This window comes from Cheilinus undulatus, linkage group 7, assembly GCF_018320785.1.
Source record: "Cheilinus undulatus linkage group 7, ASM1832078v1, whole genome shotgun sequence".
Lineage (NCBI taxonomy): Eukaryota > Metazoa > Chordata > Actinopteri > Labriformes > Labridae > Cheilinus > Cheilinus undulatus.
The window spans coordinates 10,555,234-10,575,052 of NC_054871.1; the positions used below are offsets into that span (position 1 = coordinate 10,555,234).

At 38.6% G+C, this 19,819-nt stretch overlaps 2 protein-coding genes across 12 annotated transcripts in view; one reads left to right on the top strand and one right to left on the bottom strand.

Annotated features, from left to right (window-relative positions):
- The window catches only part of dock7 (dedicator of cytokinesis 7), a 69,722-nt gene that overhangs the window by 9,340 nt on the left and 40,563 nt on the right, over nucleotides 1–19,819 (top strand). For all 11 annotated transcript variants that reach the window (XM_041790507.1, XM_041790508.1, XM_041790509.1 and 8 more), the window contains exons 4-16: nucleotides 1,982–2,050; nucleotides 2,197–2,326; nucleotides 2,501–2,713; nucleotides 2,983–3,068; nucleotides 3,168–3,234; nucleotides 4,116–4,265; nucleotides 4,630–4,710; nucleotides 4,970–5,132; nucleotides 5,839–5,981; nucleotides 6,121–6,214; nucleotides 6,364–6,526; nucleotides 18,874–18,991; nucleotides 19,274–19,344. In XM_041790507.1, the coding sequence (XP_041646441.1) occupies nucleotides 1,982–2,050; nucleotides 2,197–2,326; nucleotides 2,501–2,713; nucleotides 2,983–3,068; nucleotides 3,168–3,234; nucleotides 4,116–4,265; nucleotides 4,630–4,710; nucleotides 4,970–5,132; nucleotides 5,839–5,981; nucleotides 6,121–6,214; nucleotides 6,364–6,526; nucleotides 18,874–18,991; nucleotides 19,274–19,344 (1,548 nt within the window). The remainder of the gene's footprint in view (nucleotides 1–1,981; nucleotides 2,051–2,196; nucleotides 2,327–2,500; nucleotides 2,714–2,982; nucleotides 3,069–3,167; nucleotides 3,235–4,115; nucleotides 4,266–4,629; nucleotides 4,711–4,969; nucleotides 5,133–5,838; nucleotides 5,982–6,120; nucleotides 6,215–6,363; nucleotides 6,527–18,873; nucleotides 18,992–19,273; nucleotides 19,345–19,819) is intronic.
- angptl3 (angiopoietin-like 3) lies at nucleotides 7,695–11,787 on the bottom strand. The gene is made up of 7 exons (XM_041790518.1): nucleotides 11,164–11,787; nucleotides 10,695–10,805; nucleotides 10,401–10,512; nucleotides 10,184–10,297; nucleotides 9,838–9,933; nucleotides 8,994–9,266; nucleotides 7,695–8,897 (listed from the first exon to the last, which is right to left on the bottom strand). Exons 1-7 carry the CDS (start codon nucleotides 11,689–11,691, stop codon nucleotides 8,713–8,715), a joined length of 1,419 nt encoding a protein of 472 aa, XP_041646452.1. The 5' UTR covers nucleotides 11,692–11,787; the 3' UTR covers nucleotides 7,695–8,712.

Below are 19,819 nucleotides of genomic sequence, written 5' to 3' on the forward strand. Positions count from 1 at the left end.
AATAAGCATTAATGGTGAACCTGACCACAACCTCAGAAAAAGCCCAGAGGGCTTCTTATTTGGCTGCTCAAAGGAATGCAAAAAGTAAGAAGCCACTCTCAATTGGACAAGAGCTTGTATTTAGGTTAAAGAGTTTAAAATACAGCATCTAGGCGTGCAAATGGCAGTTAACATATGTTTAATCAGCATGAGAGTTATGTGGGGGTCCTTGGAAAATGTTCTGCCCTGTAAGGGGTCCCTAGCCCCCAGAAGTTTAAGAACCCCTGCTTTAAACGACGCAGACATGAGGACCTGCGATCACAGCTCACTGATGTGACAGGAAGGGTCAGAGAAATGGATAGGAGTTTGAATAAGTCTATAAAGGCATCCAGAGGTTTTTGCCTTGTCAAACCAAACTTCCCCTGAGTGGGATTAAAACAGCTTAGCTCAGGATGACATATGTTTTCCCTGCGTAATTGTCCGTCAGCCACAAACGCAGACATTGTATTTCTTTCTGCTCAGTTCAATCTCCCGACTGATTTAAATCCCTCGTTGTTAAAATATGTTATCCTAGACTAGTATCAACTAATGCTATTTACATGCGATTACATTTTATGTCAACAAGAAGTGAAATTGTGGTTTTGATCACTTAAGTTTAAACAGGCATTGTTTATAAACCCTGTGGTGTTTTTAACTAGAAGGTCTTATCAAATGGTAAAAATTCCCCTTATAACGATAAAAACAATACTTTATAATTGAACATTTAATCCTAATCTGGGCACAGGCTGTCCTATGACATGAGAGGTCAGCATGTTTAGTCTTGATGCAGCGCTAAAATATGCACAGAGATGGCCAAGTTCATCACGTGTGAGGGAATGTCAGGGGGATTCAGATAGAGTGGGCCTGCAAAGGAACAAATGCAGGGCTCATACATACGTATGTTTCAAGTCAAGTTTTCACTCAGCAGGTGAGGGTTTACAGCTCTATAAACAGTAATAGTGCAGCAATGCGCTGAATCTCTGTGGGATCCTCACTCTCTCTCTCTCTTTCTCCCTCTCCCTCCCTCCTTTCTCTCTCTCATTCTCCCCTCTGGACTCTGTGCACTGATTCCAGGTCAGGTGAAATAGGGCTAGGATCAGGTTTTGTGAACAGGTTGCTGGTTTAAAGCTATGAACAGTCATGCTGAATGTATATTTATAATGAATATTCCAGTCTTGAAGATTCATCATCAGTGGATTCTAAAACGTTAACATCTGTTAAAATTGTCATATGTTACGAGGACAGCACATTTTTGCCTGACCTGTTTAGATTACTTGTAAATAAATTCTCTTTCTAAAGTAGCAAATTAACCCTTTTGTGTGCAAACATGCAGCACTCATTAAATGGTACCTGAATCTAATATTTGATAATTTCTCTTCATAAACATTACAGCTGCCTATATATCAGTCGTTGGTCATATTGATATTGCTAAAAAATTGTCCGGCCCACAGGACGTCTCATTGGAGCAAATCCGACCCCCTACCTTAAATGAGTTTGAGACCCCTGCTTTATATATTATAGTGATTGTTTTTTTAATGTGTTTATACAGTATTTAACTTTAATTGCTCTTTTGCTGTAGGTTTTATTGACTTCAAGAAAAGGTTGTCATTTTTTAAAGACATTGCAGAGTAGGTCTGATCAGCCAGTGAACTAATTTATGAAACCAGAGTGGGTAGCTCTTAATGTGGTGGGTTCTAAGAATTAATTATAGCAGTTCTTAATTACCGTCAAATCTGCACAGCATGTGTAATCATCAAAGACCTCTGAGCTTGACGTCATTACTCTTTAGCTGTGGTGTTTGGTATTTCAGACCAGATGCTTTACTGTGGTATGTGCCACAAAGATTAAATGACATCAGTCTTGTAGCTTGTCATCTTTATTCACCAAGACAAATTCATTTTTAAGCATGACTCCCCCTATCGAAATAAAGCTTGTTTGATTGATGGGGCTTGTCTGTCAACAGGGACACTGACGCTCATGTAAGAGACTGTGTCAGATCCTACACAGAAGACTGGGCCATTGTCAACAGAAAGTAAGTCTTTCCTGATTAGAAATCTCCCTTTCATTAACTAATTACACATTCAGTCAGTTAAGTGATGTATTTGTAAAGTAGTAAAAAATACATTACATTAGTATTAAGTTGATGAAAGTGTCTTACATTACCGCTTACTCTCTCAGGTACCATAAGCTTGGCACAGGCTTTAATCCCAACACCCTGGACAAGCAGAAGGAGCGTCAGAAAGGCCTGCCCAAACAAGTGTTTGAAGCAGATGAGTTGCCAGACAACAGCAACTACCAGGATGACCAGGTGCTAATCTCTCATTTGTTGATGTACTTACATGTCTGTGCTCTTGATATCCTTTTGAAAAATTGTGAATAACTATCTATCTATTTGGATGATTTTACATATTTTCATATGCAGGCTTACAAACATGCACAGCATGTGACTTCATATGACAGTGATGTGGATTTTGACTTGCAGGATGATCTGAAGCGACGGTCGATGTCTATAGATGACACCCCACGTGGCAGCTGGGCCTGCAGCATCTTTGACTTAAAGAACTCCCTCCCAGACGCCCTCCTTCCTCACCTCCTCGACCGTGCCCCCAATGAGGAGATTGACAGGCACAATGAAGAGCAACGCAAGGCCAACCGCCACCGAGAACTATTTGCTCTACATCCTGCCCTTGATGAGGTACATTTTACATTTTTATTTTGCCGGAACATATTTTTCAACAAGTCTTTATTGAATAAAAACATTGCATTTTATATTATTTTGTCAAAAAACATGGGTTACAGTGTAGTGAAACCAAATAGCTTAGCCTTTGTGTGTAAAACCATTTTAAGGATGCCAGTATTTTTCTCTTTCATAATTAAATTTAGATTTAAAGCATTAGCATACAAATAATCCTTGTTTTGTGCTGTAACAAATATTTGCATGTGAACTCCTCTTTGGCTGTGTAGGAGGAACCCATTGAGCGCCACTGTGTGCCTGAAGTACCTAAAGAACACTTTGGCCAGAGGCTACTCGTCAAGTGCTTGTCCTTGAAGTAAGTGGTGGACAGCCTTTTTCAGGAAAAAAAGCCTTTTAGCCCTTTAATTTAACTGCTGCTTTCTGCTGACCTGCTCTTTTTTTTCTTCCCTTGAAGGTTCGAGATCGAAATTGAACCCATATTTGCTAGTTTGGCCTTATATGATGTCAAGGAAAAGAAAAAGGTAAGCTGTTATGCTTTCCTCAGCCCTGAGTTGTTGGGTCACTTCTGCAAACCATTAAAATTGTTGGAAGGCCAAAATGAATTAGATGAGTGGGCGATAAAATTTTATTTTGTGGACCTGTTATGCCTGTAGGAATGCTAGTATATCACTGGAACTATGTATCTATCTGAAAAAGACCATTCTCTGCCAGTTCTTAAAACTCTAGCTGACAAACACTAGAGGGTAGTAGTTGCCTTGATAAGCATGTTTGGCATATATATACAAGATTTTGCTTTGCTCAGAAGCTCCATTATTTCATAAATAGGTCTTGTGAAAAAATGAAGGTTTCTGTGTGAAGATTTAGCATGCTCTTCAATCGCTGTGAGCAAGAAATCAGACTAGTAAAAGACATATTCAGTAATAGATACTTGTTTGGATACCACAGTAACAAAAATGACCTCCTTTGCATCCAAAACTGGTTGATGGAATTATTTTTTTACTTTAAACCTTAACTTTAGAGGGCTGCTGGACACATAAACTTACATTTCTTCTGAATTTTCTTGAATAACCCAAAAGTATATGCAAAGATTGTGCTTTGTCTGATCTCCAAATCTCTAACAGTTAAAACATGACATGTTTGTTCTTTGTATTACATGTGTTGTCCATCTTTCTTACCAACACTACAGCTTTCGGTTAAAAATATGACTGTATCTTTTTTTAGATAAGAGATATGATATAGTTTAAAGCATGTGGTATCAAAAAAGTATCAAAGTATCAAAAATTTTTAACAATATTATTTCCATTTAAGGATCTTTCATTGAAGATGTTTTGTTACAGCCTTGATAATATAATTAAAATTCATATTATGAACACCTGTCTGTTTGTCTGGATTTGCCCCTCAGATATCAGAGAACTTTTTCTTCGACCTGAACTCGGAGCAGATGAAGGGGATGCTACGTCCGCACATTCAGACAGCAGCCATCTCCACACTGGCACGCTCTGCAATTTTCTCCATCACCTACCCCTCCCAGGATGTCTTCCTTGTAATTAAGGTCAGACTTTTGTCATGAAGCTTTATTTTAAAAATAGATAAATGGGCAATAATAATGCAGTTCCCACACTGATCAACCTTTGTTTAAAATGATCTACACCTTATTTTGGGGAAAGAATGAATACAAACTTCAGATATGAATCATTTTTGACAAAAGTGTCTGCTAAATGGCATTGTGACTTGGACTGGTAAATGCTAATAAAGCCAACTGATAAAAGCTTTAAGACACTTCTGAAACATTTTGGCTTGTTGTGTTCTTAATGACTGTTGTAGGTTACACCCTAAAAGACATGATAAAAGTGGTTTGTATTGTCTTCTTGTTCCTGGATTTTGGTCTACTGACTAAATGTGTGCTTTTTCCCCAGCTGGAAAAGGTACTGCAGCAAGGTGACATTGGAGAGTGTGCTGAGCCTTACATGGTCTTCAAAGAGTCTGATGCTGCCAAGGTATGACCACATGAGGTTTTAAGGCTTTTAACTGGTGTACAACAATGTTGCATAAACCTTATCATATAAGGTAAAAGATAGGTTCTTCTCAAAACATCATGAGAGCCAAATTTTCATCTTCAAAACTATAACTCTTCTTTTCAACACTGCAAAATCACAAAAATGTGGTGCAGTATACACTGTTGTTTCAGTAGATACTGTAATTTGAAAATGTTTGATTTTAACAACTAACTTTGATAATTGTTTATTTGTGCTATAGAACAAAGAAAAGCTGGAGAAGCTTCGCAGCCAGTCAGAGCAGTTCTGCCAGCGTCTTGGCCGCTATCGTATGCCCTTTGCATGGACCGCCATCCACCTGATGAACATTGTGAACAGTGCTGGCAGTCTGGAGAGAGACACAGAGTTGGAAATGAGTCTTTCAGGTATGAAATTTTTAAGATCAATTATTCTGTTTTTTTCCATTCCTTCTTTTTCATCCACACTCTGTACCTCTCGTGCACATAAGTGCATTGTTGCTTTTCTCTGTATCACAGTCATTATCTGTTATTGTCATATATTTTTATTTTATGCCTTATGGAGGTGAATCAGGCTCCATGTTCATTTTGAAGAATTGCCAGTGTCTTTTGATATCCATTTCATCACTCATACCAATACAAAGTATGTTAAGGCACGAACAGACAGTACAGTGGCACAGAAACCCTTGCTTGCTGATTTATGCCTTTATCTCCCCACACGTTGATTTCTAGGGGACAAAGACTGTAGCATAGATTCCCCTGTCACGCATTGGGCTCATGGGCATTTCATGTCAAAACATTACCACACATCTTTATCTTAAAACAACTTTCAAACAAATATTAAGAAAGGCAAAGTATCCAGCCATATTGATCCTTGTGTGTTATTTTGAGTTTGACCTTCTGTGTTTGTCTAACTTTTAACCTCACGAAGTATCTTTGATGCAGACTGTGGCGGCTGCCTTTTTGTTGCTAGGCAGATCAGAGCAATGTTTCTATTTTAACAGCCCAAAGAAAAATCAGAGGAATCTTAGACCTTTTGTACAGAAAGGGAAAAAAAAGATGACAATTTGCAAACTTGAAGGTTGATTTAAAATTTTGCTTTTCCTTTATGCAGAGAGGAAAGGCTCATGGTCAGAACGGAGAAACTCAAGCATTATGGGAAGGCGTTCTCTGGAGAGGACCACCAGTGGAGATGAGTCATGCAGTCTTACAGGCTTCAGACCTGCAACACTCACCATCACCAATTTCTTTAAACAGGTCCCTACAGCCATAAAATCTACCAATAAGCACTCTAGATATATATGTTTTTATTCATATTCTGGGGAATATGTCCTCTACTTTAGTCACAGTTTGCTTTCTCTGTATATTTTTTAATTCATGTCCATTTTTGTTTTAGGAGGGAGACAGACTAAGTGACGAGGATTTGTATAAATTCCTAGCTGATATGAGAAGGCCTTCTTCAGTGTTGAGGAGACTCAGACCGATAACAGGTAAAGCTTTGAAGAATATATTTTGATTCTTAAACACTGATTTTTAAGCTTATGGGCCTCTCTTATTGCAGTAATGACTCTTTAAAGTATTTGCAAATTTAAAAAAAAATTTAAGTTATTCTATAATATCTTTTTCTATTTTACTACAGCTCAGTTGAAGTTGGACATTTCCCCAGCTCCAGAGAACCCTCACTACTGCTTGACCCCTGACCTGCTGCAGGTTAAACCTTACCCAGACAGCAGAGTTCGCCCAACCAGGGAGATCCTAGAATTCCCTGCCAGGGATGTCTATGTGCCAAACACAACATACAGGTTTGTGTGAGACAAACAACAAACAAGATTGTGTGAGAAAAACAAAATTTAGGTTTCTAATCTTAAATCCATTATGTCTGCACATTATTTTTGGTATTTTTTAAGGTAAAGCTCTCTCTCTCTCTAGGTTTCCACTCAATAAGTTTAAATATACAAGCTGGTTTAAAAGTTTAAATTTTAAAGTTATCATACTGATGAAATTAATTCAGGGCCAAAAGGAATATATGTATGTGTATATATATATATTTATATATATATATATGTGTGTGTGTGTGTGTGGGTGTGTGTGTATGTGTGTGTGTGTGTGGTCACAAAATGTATGTACTTGTGCCAGTACTCAATTTCAAACGTAATTTTCTGTTGTTGGCAGTAAAAATACTAAATTAAAGCTTCATCATGTTTTCAATGTTCAGGTCCATGCCCAGTCATCCTGACACTATGCTTCGTTAATGATCAGCTAATCTGTAAACGGGCTTTTTTGGTCAAGGTTATGTGGAGAAACGAGTAATTGGCTCTTAGCTTATGCTGACCTGTCGTCGATGCAGCAGACCTTGTTTGCTGCAGATAACCAGGAGGCTTCCTATTGTAGATTAACAAATGAACAAATGTCAGATCCTGGTGGTCCAACAGAGACCCAACACGAGCTGATGAAAACATTTACAATCCATCAATAATTTGCCAATAAAAGTTGCCAAAAAAACATTATTATGATTTCTTTGTTTTCTAACCACATTTGAGATAAACTTTTTGAGGTTAATAAACCTGAATAGTTCCTCTGATTTATTGAACTTCTTCATCAACTAATTTTAGTTTTTGCAAGCTGTGAGAGGTGGCATGGAGAGCATTTTTTCACCTAAAACTACCCCAGGCATTGCTGCATAGGCGCAGACTAAATTAATATACATTATGTTATAGCAGATGTAGTAATGGAAATTAATGTTGATTCAGATAACTTCGCAAACACTTCTAAGTCATTAATAGTATTATATTTGTATGGACTGTAGAGGCAGATGCATCTTCATCTTAGGTATATTCACAGTTTAACAATTACATGTAATGGCTTTTTTTTCTTTTCCTCTATAATAACATTTGGTTTAATACAAAATTTTAGAGCAATACACCATTTTAAAAAACTGAGTCATGTAAGATTGGTTAAGAATTTATTTGTCTTCATAAATATATGATTAATAAGGGCACATAGCTACCTGTAGGGCAAATATGTTAGTATGAGGCACAATTACAGTAGCGCTGTATTGACGGACAAGAGTCAATATGACTCAATAACATAGGAAATTGTTTTTTTTTAATCAACATCAGCATAGATGATAAAGTAACATGGATCTGATTTAAATACATTACTGAGTAAAAAAAGAAAGAAAACAGAACAAAAAAACAACAAAAACCTCATCAGTGCATAATGGATTGTCAGTATTTTGTACCATTTTGGTCTGCTTACATTACCAGGGAAAAATATAAAAGGCTGTGTGGTGCATACAGCCTGTATCACCAGTATGGACATATCTTGAGATGTTGGAGAAGCAGTGTGTCTCATAAACAAAAGTTTATACAAGTCTCTGACTTATGTAATGCATGCCTTATGTAATAACATGTCCGAATGCCTGAAGCTCCAGCGAAACATGCAACAGTTTACCATCACAAAGATAAAATGCATTTTAAATAGCCTAGCAGACATAGATACAGTAAATACATTAAAGTTCACTGAGAACATTTACACAAAAGTAATCTTGGTTTGCTTCCTTATGTCTCCACATAGTTTTCTGTCTCCTGCAGCACTGTGACGTTTCTCAGCCAGCACTGAATCAGTTTGCTGATGTGGATCAATAAGTCCATTTTGCAAGTGATAGCAGATGTTGCATAATGACAGTTCTAACGTCCCCACTGGATCAGACCCAATAGGTTAATGACCTTTTTAGCACAGTGGCAATGTTGCATCATTGCATGTTCAGCATTTTCCGACTTGTGACATTTTTGGCCTATTTTGCTCGGTCAGCACCAGACTCTGACAAAACTGGGCTGGGAAGCAATTGGCTTAATGCAGCAAATAAACTAGAATTGGTAGTCATATACGTGAATCATGACTGTGTTAATTCACTTTCATCATCTGTGAATATTTTTTGCTGAGCTTGTTCATTAATGGCAGCACGTTTACTGTTGACTCTTTGGCTTCAGTTGAAGCTTTCAGCAGTAGGAGCTGGTCGTATGGTGATCTTAGTTGTCTTGAGGGAATACGAGGGACCTGTGCCAGGCTTCCAGTAAATGCCCTTCCTTCTCATTGAACGTCCTTTGGCTCGTAACCACATATACCTTCCATTAAGATTGGTCTCTCCACAGGCATTGTACCACCAACCACCTGTAAAAGGACAAGGAAATGAGTTATAAACTATGTAAACATTAGTTGGTATTTTCAATAGATCATCGACCAAAACTAGCCTGTAAATCTGTTTACCTGTGTAACTGCGGGCACAGTTGGAGTTTCTGTTGTTTTGATTATTTCTGTCTTTTGTGGAGAATCTCATGCCAGTGCTGTTGGCCATGGCATCAGATAGGTCACCAGAGAAGTGGCTGACATGGATTGTATAGTCAGTAGAGGATCCCTCCAGTAAGAAACGGTATTCTGCCCAGTGCTTTTCCTCCTTCCAGTCTTCCAAATCAATATGTAAGATGTGAACTCCCTGCTGTGTCAGACTGTGAATCTTCTTCAGGCCCAACCAGAAGTCTTCTGCAAAACACATTCGTCATGTTAGTATATCTTTTATGTAGGAAAATATTACCACAAACATTTCAGACAAAGTATGCATTCCCAGGCTCTAACTTTTATACAAGTTGATCATTACTCTTTGAAAGATTGCATTGTGGTAACTTAAATGTTTCTTTTTTGTCCCCCATTTTTTGGCCTGCGGGAGATTGCTAAATAAACAGTAACTAGATAAGTAGTTCTGCATATTGCCTGTAGTGACATGATGCCTGCAGGAGTCATTACTTTTGAATGTGGGATGACTGCACTTCAGTTAAGCTACCACTGAGGGCTGCATGGAAAACTGCCAAAAATATGTGTATTTTATTTTAGTCTGTACAGGAAGTCTCTTTGTCAGCTCAGGGCTAATATACAATTGCTGCTTCCTATGATCAAGCTTGTAGGAAGTTATTGAAACTAACCCTCCACAAAATTCTCTCTCTTAAGCTTGGCTGCAAATTAAGCCAGTGATTCATAAAAGCAAGGAAAAGTAAACAAAACTGAAAGTGTGTTTTGAAAATGGTGAAAAAATATAAATTGTAAATTTAAAACTCACTTTCCAGATCTCCAAAGCCTTTCTCATACTTGTTCCATGTCTGGTCAAAGTCGACTGAACCATCAATCCTGCGCTGGATGACAGTTGAACCTCCATCTATAGATTGGATTAGAAATATTTATTAAGTCAATGTTGTGCAGTCCATGGAAGAAAGTTCACACAAGGATCTGGAAGCTTCCTTGTCATTTTTGGATAACCTTTTCCAGTGGCTAACTAGCTTGATTACTTTTGTTGTTTTGTCCCTCATTCCTTAAATGCCAGTGCTTCAGTTTATAAATGTCAATGCTCCTGAATAACAGTAGTTTGTGCTTTCAATTTGCACTCATCTAGCTGTAGAGTAACATACCTGAGCCCATTTCACAGTACACGTTGAACGGCTCAGATTGATTTGGCTTGATAACATAGATTCCACTGTTTGCCTCTCCTTTGTTAAACAGGTCACTGCAGTCTGTGGGGAGGTCTGAAACAAAGTAAAGACAACTTCAAAATAAAGGCATCCTTCCTAAATTGTATTAAGTTTTAATCTAACAACATGAAATATGATGCATTTGAAGTAATTTTACCATTTATGTCCAGACCGGTTGAATTTCCCATCAGATATTCAAACATATCAGAAGGTGCTAGTTCTGGATTCATTGGTTTATCGACTGTATCTTGAAAATTGTCATAGTTCAGCTGCAAGAGAGTGTACATAAATCAACAAAGGAATACTATTTAATAATTACTTGGTAAAGCCAAGCCAGTTATACCAGATTTCCACATAAAGACTAATTTGCAATGACAGTTCATATTATAGATTCTCATAGATTATAAACGGTTGCCTGTGAAAACAAAACAGAGTGAAATGTATTGTTTACCTTCTCCTCTAGATTTTTTATCTTAGTTTTCTGGTGGTCAAGCTGTTCATGCTGCTCTCTCACAGCATTCAGAAGGTTGGTGATTGTTTTTTCTTGAGCATCAATCACTTCCTAGAAGATATGATAGCAAAAACATTTGTACTCATTTATGCCTTTCACACATATTACAACATATACATACCTTTAACTACCAAAATTACTGGCTTCATCACCAAAATAATAAAATGTATATTGTTAGAAGATATTTAAATATTATAACCAGTAGTACAGTATGTTAAGGATTTTATAGTGACTTGTGTTTCTTTTCTTTTACCAGCTTGTGTTTAACATTTGCAAGAATTTAACACATACAAATATTCTCAATTTTACTTCATAGTGGAGCCTTAGTTAAGATGTAGATTTTAAGCTATATAGCACATATAGCTTATAAAGAAACTTCAAACTGATCCAGAGCATTTAAGCTTCTTACCTTAAGGGTTGCAATCTCACCAAGCTGGTCAGAAGGGACCAAGCTCTGGGACAGTCCCTTCAGTCGCTCCTCTAGGCTCCCCACTTTGCTCTGCAGCTGCATACGTTCCTGAAGGATGCCGTTGATCTTGGAGTTGATTTCCAGCGACAGGTTCCTGATCTCCTCGTTGTTGGCCTTCAAAAAATTGGTTGTCTTCTTCAGCTCCTCCTCTTCCTCTTTGATCTCTGACGTGACCACTGAGAGCTGGTAAAACGAGCGGTCGAAAATGTTCAACTTCTGGAAGATGTCGTTGATTTGGGCTTTGGTCTTGTGGACAAACTCCCGTAGACTCTGGCCCAGCTGAAGAAGGCCGTTCGCAAGTAGACGGACATCATCCAACATGGCGAAGCGAGACTTCCCTTCGGTTGGGCTTGGTTCTGTGGTGAAGCCGTGGAAGGAAAGGGTGGTGTACTCTGCTTTACCTGAGGTTTCCAGAGGGACAGAAGCAATGGATCTAGCTAACAGCAGCAACAGGCAAAACAGCTTCATGTTGACTTTGTTTTCCAGTGAAATATTTCTGATTCAGAGTTTGACTGTCCTGCTTTCCTCTGCTCTGTGCTGGTTTCTTTTCCTCTTAGAACCTAGACTTCCTTGCTGGTTAAATGATGTGAGAGCAGTGGCTGCCCTGTGTTATATACTGCCCTTTCAGTAGAGGAGGGGGGATAAGCTGATCATTAAACTCTACTATGTTTTAGCTCTGTTCCCTACCTCCTCCCAAATCCCTCTCAAGCCCTCCCTCCCCTAAACAAACAAATCACAGCAGTGAGCAAATGACATATACACCCCCCCTTCTGTACTGCCCATTTAACCCCCAATCCCCTTTCTATACCACACCCTACCCCGTTCTCCATCTGTGGTGCAGAGCTTTGACTGATCAGCAGAAAGCCAACAATGGCCATCACAGGTTTTTGATGGATCGTCAGTCTGATCAATCTCAAACCTTATAACCCTGCGCACACTTTGCTCTGATTGATAATGCTGTGTGTAATTAATGCTCTGGGGTTTGATTTAGCATCCTGCTGAATCAGCCCAGCAGCGAGCTCTCTTTCCCTCTATCCCTCCTTCCCCTTTTTTTGTGTAGGGAGGGGAGCAAGCCTGTCATCTGTGCCAGGGTTGAGCTTCTGGGCATGAATGATGTTGGAGAGTTTGGACAGTGTGTACTCATCATCTTGGTTTTATTGCACAGCCTTGTCATTTTTTATCAACTTTATCATGCCACGTGTGGTCTTTTCTATGCCATAGGATATGAAATGGAGAGAATACAGTTTAATACTAGGCCTGCAGCTTTTAAAGGAACAATCCTGTACACTGAGTTCTGTCATTAAAAAAAACAATTTGTTTCATGCAGACTTGCCATGTTTTTGAAATATCTTTGCTTTCAGCTAGAGAGGGAGGAACTAATCAGTGAAATTACTTGGTGTTGTATTTAATTGCAGCATAAATATTTATGCTTTTGGCACTAAATGCCATGTGGTTCCCGGTAGCCAAAGTAAGCTTATCTGTAATATGGTGTCAAGAAGGCTTTCCAAACCTAATGATCACTCAGTTTTGCAGTCTGGCTTATCATATAGGTATTTATATACTGATTTTTTTTTCTTTCAGTATTCACCATTTATCTGGTCATTTAGTTGTCAGCCCATCATCCCATCCAATATGGTGAATGAAAAGATAACTTTAATTTGTAGAGAAGAAAAGTTACAGAAAGTATTGGAATATTTGGCCCTGCACCTTAAGTTAGTCCTGGTGGAAACATATTGGCTATTGCAGTGTACCTTGAAGTACCGTACATTCATTTTAATGAGCTTTCTCCAGTAATTTGTGGTTATAGGAACAGATTAGCTAAGTACACAGTAATACAACTGCAGGCTTTTCCATATGATTAGAGCAGAAAGAAAGGCTCCTATAGAAGGAAAAATATTGGCCATGGATTCAGTGAATGTTCCAGGAATTTGTTGGACCTGCATGAAGCTGTTAATGATATTCAGTATCCTTTATGCCAGAACAGTCATTAGCACTGTGACTTAACAGCTAGAGGGTAAAGGGTTTGAACCCAAAATGAACTGCTGTGCCTTTCCCTGTGGAGCTGACACACCTCATCCAATTTTAAATAAGCGCTAGAATTTTTATTAGACATATGACAAAAATGGCACTCAATTACATGTGCAAGAAACTCAAATGATGGTAAGCTCACTAAGAACTGCTGTGCTGCTTTAGAGACTGATTATGTAACTGAGAATTACTAGCCACTTATAATTAAAAATGCATGACTAGTAGGGATGCATGATATTACACTTTCACGTAAATTAGATATGCTGATATTTCCAAAATAACTTTTCCTGTTATGGATATCAATCTATTTAAGGTTCTGCCTAGAACTTCACAAACTTAATGCTTGCTTTATGAGGTGTAGCAATAACCTTGCAAAGCAAATGGATTCACCCATTTCTGTGTTTCTCACTGGCAAATCCATCTAACAAAGCTCCCATCTGAACCGTTTGGGCCCAGTTAGAAAGTGACAGGACCAGTGTCGAGGGGCAGTACTTTCGGGCGTGGTAGGGTTGTGACGTATGCAAGCAGCGAGAAGAGGCTGGTGCAATTATGGCGGAAGACATTAGCGTGGTGCTGCTGAAGCGCAGGTTTTATCAGAAGTTGGCATATCTTTGTTAAAAGAACAAAGAAGAACATTGAGTTGTTTTCTTTACAAAAACAACAAAAGTCATATATTGACATGTTTACAGTCGCTATGGTTCACATTATGCAGCTATCTATGGAGTTTATTTGTTGGTGGTGGCGCATCTTGGTTTGGGGCTATGATGTCACGCGTTTTGTTGCTCTGATTGGTCCGTAAAGATGTGACTGAACGTTCATCCAATCACCCTCTGAGTTTTTTTTCAAAGGCTCTGCCCTTTCCCAAATGCTGTGTATGAGTGGTTTCCCAGATGGATGTGTGAAACACATCCATCTGGCGTGCCAGGTTAGTGTAGCAAGGGATGGGCACATTTTTCAAACTTGTCAGTTCTTATTTATAAAAAAAAAATTGGAATCAAACCGAACTTTAAACCATATCTTTCCATTATCTTTCGCTTTCGCTGGTTTTTCAGTTTGAATGAAACACAAGATACTTGTGCCCTATAAAGAGGATCAGTGCTCAGTGAAGAAATCCCTAATCCATTACTACCTGCCTCCACGAGTCACCCATGCAGACTGATGGGTAGTAAAAAACCCGCACCTCACAGGGGTTGTCAAGTAGGAACCCTCATTCGTCAGTGTTTCGTCCAGTTAGTCCCACGACACCTCCAGAGGGCTGAACAGTGATCTCCAGCGTCCCAGAGCCACCCCCCTCCATGCCGGCTCCCACAACCCACCATGCCAACACGGAGACATCATCTTACCTATCTTACCACATAGCCCACACAGCCTCAACAGTATGCCACCTTCAACAGACCCAGGCTCTGTACATGCAAGCTCCAGGTAGTGACAATGCTGATACTACCTTCCTTAACACCACTCATGATTACAGTGCGACAATTATTATCAATAACTAAGAGGCAAAAAGAGGGGAAAATGAGATAGATTAGGGAGAGCGAGAGAAAGAGAGAGAGAGCAAGCTTCTCAATAAGGTGGGGGAGGCAGAGCTAAGGGTGTGGTACCCTGTCATGGGTAAACACACACACACACACCCGGCCTGGCGTGATGGTGTGCTCTGCCCCCCCCCCCTGTCTTTCGCAAATTCTGTCCCTGCACTCCCAGCTCTCTAAGTAATGAAACAGCTGACCTTGCAAACCCTCTACATCCCGCTTCTACTGGACGAGTCATAACTTTCCAACCTCAGCTTCTGCTCCTAAATCTGCGTATCACAGCTTCTCCCTTTCATAGGCTTCCTCCACAGAATCCTCCCACGGAACCGTCAGCTCTAAAAACACTAAACTACACATTTACTGGCAGACCATAGCACTATGTCAGGCCTGAGATGCAAACTATCTCTTGTGGCACAACTAGTTTCCCTCCTAAATCTATCTGCATCTCCCAGTCCTTAGCATCCTTTAACTGGCCTAACTGGTGCCTACCTAAAAACCTACCTCCTTTAACCTTCTCTCCCTCTCTGACAAACTGAACCGTCCTCGTTCCCTGATTACATCCTGCATTCACCTGTTGCCTTCTGTTTTCAATTCCTGCTGCTAGACTCTTCAAAACCCTGTCATGTCTCCATGTATATCTACCTTGTGACAGACTGATCTTACATCCTGTCAAAATGTGCCTCAAGGTTGCTGTCTTGGAGCACAAAAGACACAATGGGTCCCCATCAACCCAGCACTTTAGGTTCTGGAGTGATGGTAGGATGTCATAGGTAGACCCCAGCAGGAATTTCCTGTCTTCCATACTCCATAGGTCTACTGCCAGAAGGTTGGCTGTAGAGCATCAGAAAGCTGTCTGCTAAGGGCCATTAAAGGTGCAGTGTGCAATATTTAGCCTAGTAGCATTTAGCAGAACAAACTTGGTAAAAGAAAAAACGTTCTAATGATAATTAGGCCTATCAAAAGAGTGTTTAATCACTTGAATACAGAACATTGTTTTATGTTTTATTTACTTAGAACAAGCCCTTTTTTTCTGCATAGGGAGGGTCCATCTTGGATTTTTGCATTTGGCTAGTTTCTATGGTACCGCAAAAAGACAAAATAAGAGAAATGCGTTTTTATTTTTTTTTTTTTTTTTTTTTTTTAAATAAAAAGAAATCCACTTGTTGCTACGTTACTTTCAGAGCATCACAATCTAGAATCTGACTGATGTTGCTGATGTTCCACAGTGTGGCACACTGCACCTTTAAATGACAGTAGAAGGAGAAAGCAGTAGAAACAATCTATTTTATAAGACATTTGTATTAAAAAAAAAAACAGTTAAATGATGTGTTCAACTCAGTGCTGTCAAGCAAATTTGATTGTTTTCAAAGTTCAAATTAGCCCCTCTAGTGGCAATTTTTATCGTGTTAGCATAAAGATACCAAATTCAGATGTACACTCCAGTCTATCTGTTGTAATCTTTAATTTTCTTGTACGTGACATAAAAATAGTAATCAGCTGATACTGATAATTTTACTGATAGTAGACTGACAATAATGTGCATCCCTAGTGACTGGTAGATCAGAATGAATATTTGTAGGCATCGACCATCAAAACTGATCACCTGTGGTTAACACTCTTTTGTCTGCTACTTGAGTGGCACTGTGTGTACAGCACAGTGTAATCATATAGGCATGTTGAATTTCCAGCTAATATGTACCATGCACATCAAAATTGTGGATCAAATCATACTGAAAGGCAGCACCTTTGACTGCCCACAAAATTTCCTGATAGTGGTGACACTACTGATGGACCGTATTGTCTTTTTTTATTCACCACACTTCTGCATTGCTGCCCCTGAATACTAGAAAACACTTTGTCACCTGGCCTGTTTGACAGAGGTGTATGCTGATCTATGTTTGGATTTATTAAACAATTGCTTTATCCTTTTTTTTTTGGTCTCTTTGCTTAAATGGGGAAGATGAAATTTAAGTTAGGGGTGTATTGGGACACTTACAATGGAGAGTTTGCTTACAGTGTATCCCTGTGTACTGATTAACCTAAGATAAATTTGAAGAGAAGAATTGACCAATCAGTGTGAACAACTTTGTGCTTATATGGAAATCTCAACCTCTCCACAGTGAAATCATTCTTGTGTCCATTTCAGTTCAAATCAACAATCCGCTCTAAAGCTGCCAGTTGAAGTGTTAGGACATGAAAGAAAGGAAAAGTTGAAATTCTAGTCATTAGACAGAAGAGATTCCCACGCTTCTTAGTCAGTTGTGGTTCCAGCTGTGGTCTCTATGGGGCTGTCCCCCACAGGCTTGAAAACGTCATTGTGGTTTGTCAGCTGATCCTGGGTTAATTTGCCTTTGCTATTGTGAGACCTCCTCCCCTCATCAGCTGGTCTATTGACCAGCATCTTTAACAGAACAGTACTGTTACGATTACTGTCACTGATTATAATAATTGTAACACTTCCTCACAACCTTGATGATCTTGTTTTAAAACTTAAACAACTTCCCACAGCAAGGTAGCATCTTTAACTTACTGTGCAGGAATAAACAAGTGCAACCGCAATATTTAATACCAAGTCTACTGTTATGCAATTGGAATTATTGATATCTTAGTAGTCTTCATTATGGCTGCATGACCTAAAGTGCTGTAGAGTTTGTTTTAAACCTTGCAGAGGAGTTATTTTCAAAGTTTAATACAAATTGTTTTCTTTAAGCTTACCACCTTTGAACTGTGTGAACAAGCTGTCCCCTTTCTTCTTTATTTCTAATTTATCCTCTCTTAGCCTCTTATTTATCAATTTTATTGTTAGATCAGTACTCACCTTAAGGAAATATGCAGTGTAGTATCAGGTTTGGCTCCTAAACTTTTCAATTAGTGGATAGTTTACCTGTTGTGTCCTTGTCCTCTTAAATTTATCAGTTTGTGGAATCTTACATAACTGTTCAAGGGAAACAGGTCACGCACTTTCAAAGACTCCAAGGTTTATGTTAGAGTATAGGGTCATGGGTTAAATTAAGGTTATCTAGACTTTCTGTAATACAGTTTACAGCAAAGAGATTAATGGTGTCTGATTGGCTAAACAAATCAATTTGTTGTTTTAATTACTTTTTTCTAGCAAGAAAAAGTATGTATATGGATATCCTTATTCAAGAAGATTTAATCAAAACGTATGTGCATTGTTTACCATTAAGGTTTAAAAGATGTTTTCAATAGGGCGAAAAGAAATATTTTGTACATTATTTACTGTAGTTTTGACATACCACAAAATACAACACATAAGCCACACTTTTAATAGCTATTTTTTTCCATGTAAAAAGTTGGCTGCACCCTATTTATTTGGTTGACTTATATACTAGTTTAAAGTGCTAAGACACATAATGACATTACCACCAGTGTGTGCAGCTGCCTTTGTCACATGCTGCGTAAGACCTCACATGATTTGAAATCGCCCATATTCACTGTGTATTGCAAACAGCAGCTTCACTGCTCATACTGTACTGGAATACATAGTTATGCAGACCAGACCAACAGGGTTTGTCACCTCTTTTTAACTGCTTTTCTTCCTTGTTAGGTCATAATCTTGCATTTACAGAAAACATGAAGTGTATTGTAATCGTTACCATAACTGTTGAGTGCTGGTTTCACAGGAAACACTTTCAGTAAGGACAACATGTGACAGAAAGAGGAAGGCAGGGAAGCTTGAGGGCTGTCAGTCCCATTCACTGGAGGCCTAGAGCTCAAATACAGCTCTGTAACTAGTAGATGAGCAGAATCCATATAGTGAAAACAGATGGTTTAAAAAGAGCAACACAAATCCAAACTGACCATTGTGGGCTTTGCTGAACAAAAATCCTCATACATAAGAACTGTTTAAACCTTTTTCCCCATGGGATATTCCAAATAAAAAGACTTTGGTCTACTAGGACAACTTCAATTCAGGATTTTACATTATTTAAGAAATGTCATTCTTTGGATGCAAAGTTTATATGTTTTGGAATTATTTTTATTTTGTCTTTTTATATATTTTTCTTCATTTTCTTAAATGACATAACTCATGAGGTGCCTCTTTTTCCCCTCTTTGTGCTCTTTCTGTTAGGAATCTGCTGTATGTGAATCCTCAGAGTCTAAACTTTGCCAACCGACAAGGCTCCGCTCGCAACATCACAGTCAAAGTGCAATTTATGAATGGAGAAGATCCAAACAATGCAATGCCGGTATGCCATCATTAAACATATCTGACTTTGAATAATAAAATATAATAAGTGTGCATTTATCCTTGTCTTGTCAGCCATATCAAGGTTATGTGTTATTATGTTATTATCTAATGACTTTATAATTCAGTGTACATGCATTGAACTTACCATTCCCATACAGCCATGTGAGTGCCATCAAACATACTGTTGTCAAATAATACAGACATATAAACACAAGCACATACATATAGTCCTGAACAGTTTCATAATTGTCTGAATGTAAGTGCCTTTTTCTTCCTTAAGGTGATATTTGGGAAGTCCAGCTGTGCAGATTTCTACAAAGAAGCCTATACCTCAGTGGTGTACCATAATCGGTAAGTTTTTGTCTGTGGGCATCTTTTGGTTGTAATAGTCTGAGAACTGTAGGGAACCTGTGATCAGTGTAATGGCTGAACATTGGTAAAACTCTGCTAATCCAAATATCCTTTAACTTTTGACCTTTTAGTGCATATTGGTGTTAGATTTTATTAACTCCTGCTGTAATAATCATTACAATATGATTGATGCTGTTACCTCTCATGCAAGTTTCATGTTATCTGCAAGGTTTGTAATTCTGACATACCTACCTTGATTGAAAATTTAATTTTCTTTAATTCTCCTATTAATTTACCATCTGTGAAACATCTACTCTTACACTTCCATTACCTCTTTTGATGACATTCATTAAAGAACAGGTTGAGTCAATCTTCTGGGGAATGTAAAGTGGTGTCCTTGGCTCTGGTTTCTTCCATCTGTTCAAAAGAGCTTAGGGCTCTGTAATATTTTATTGTCACTATTCTGTGTTTTTAT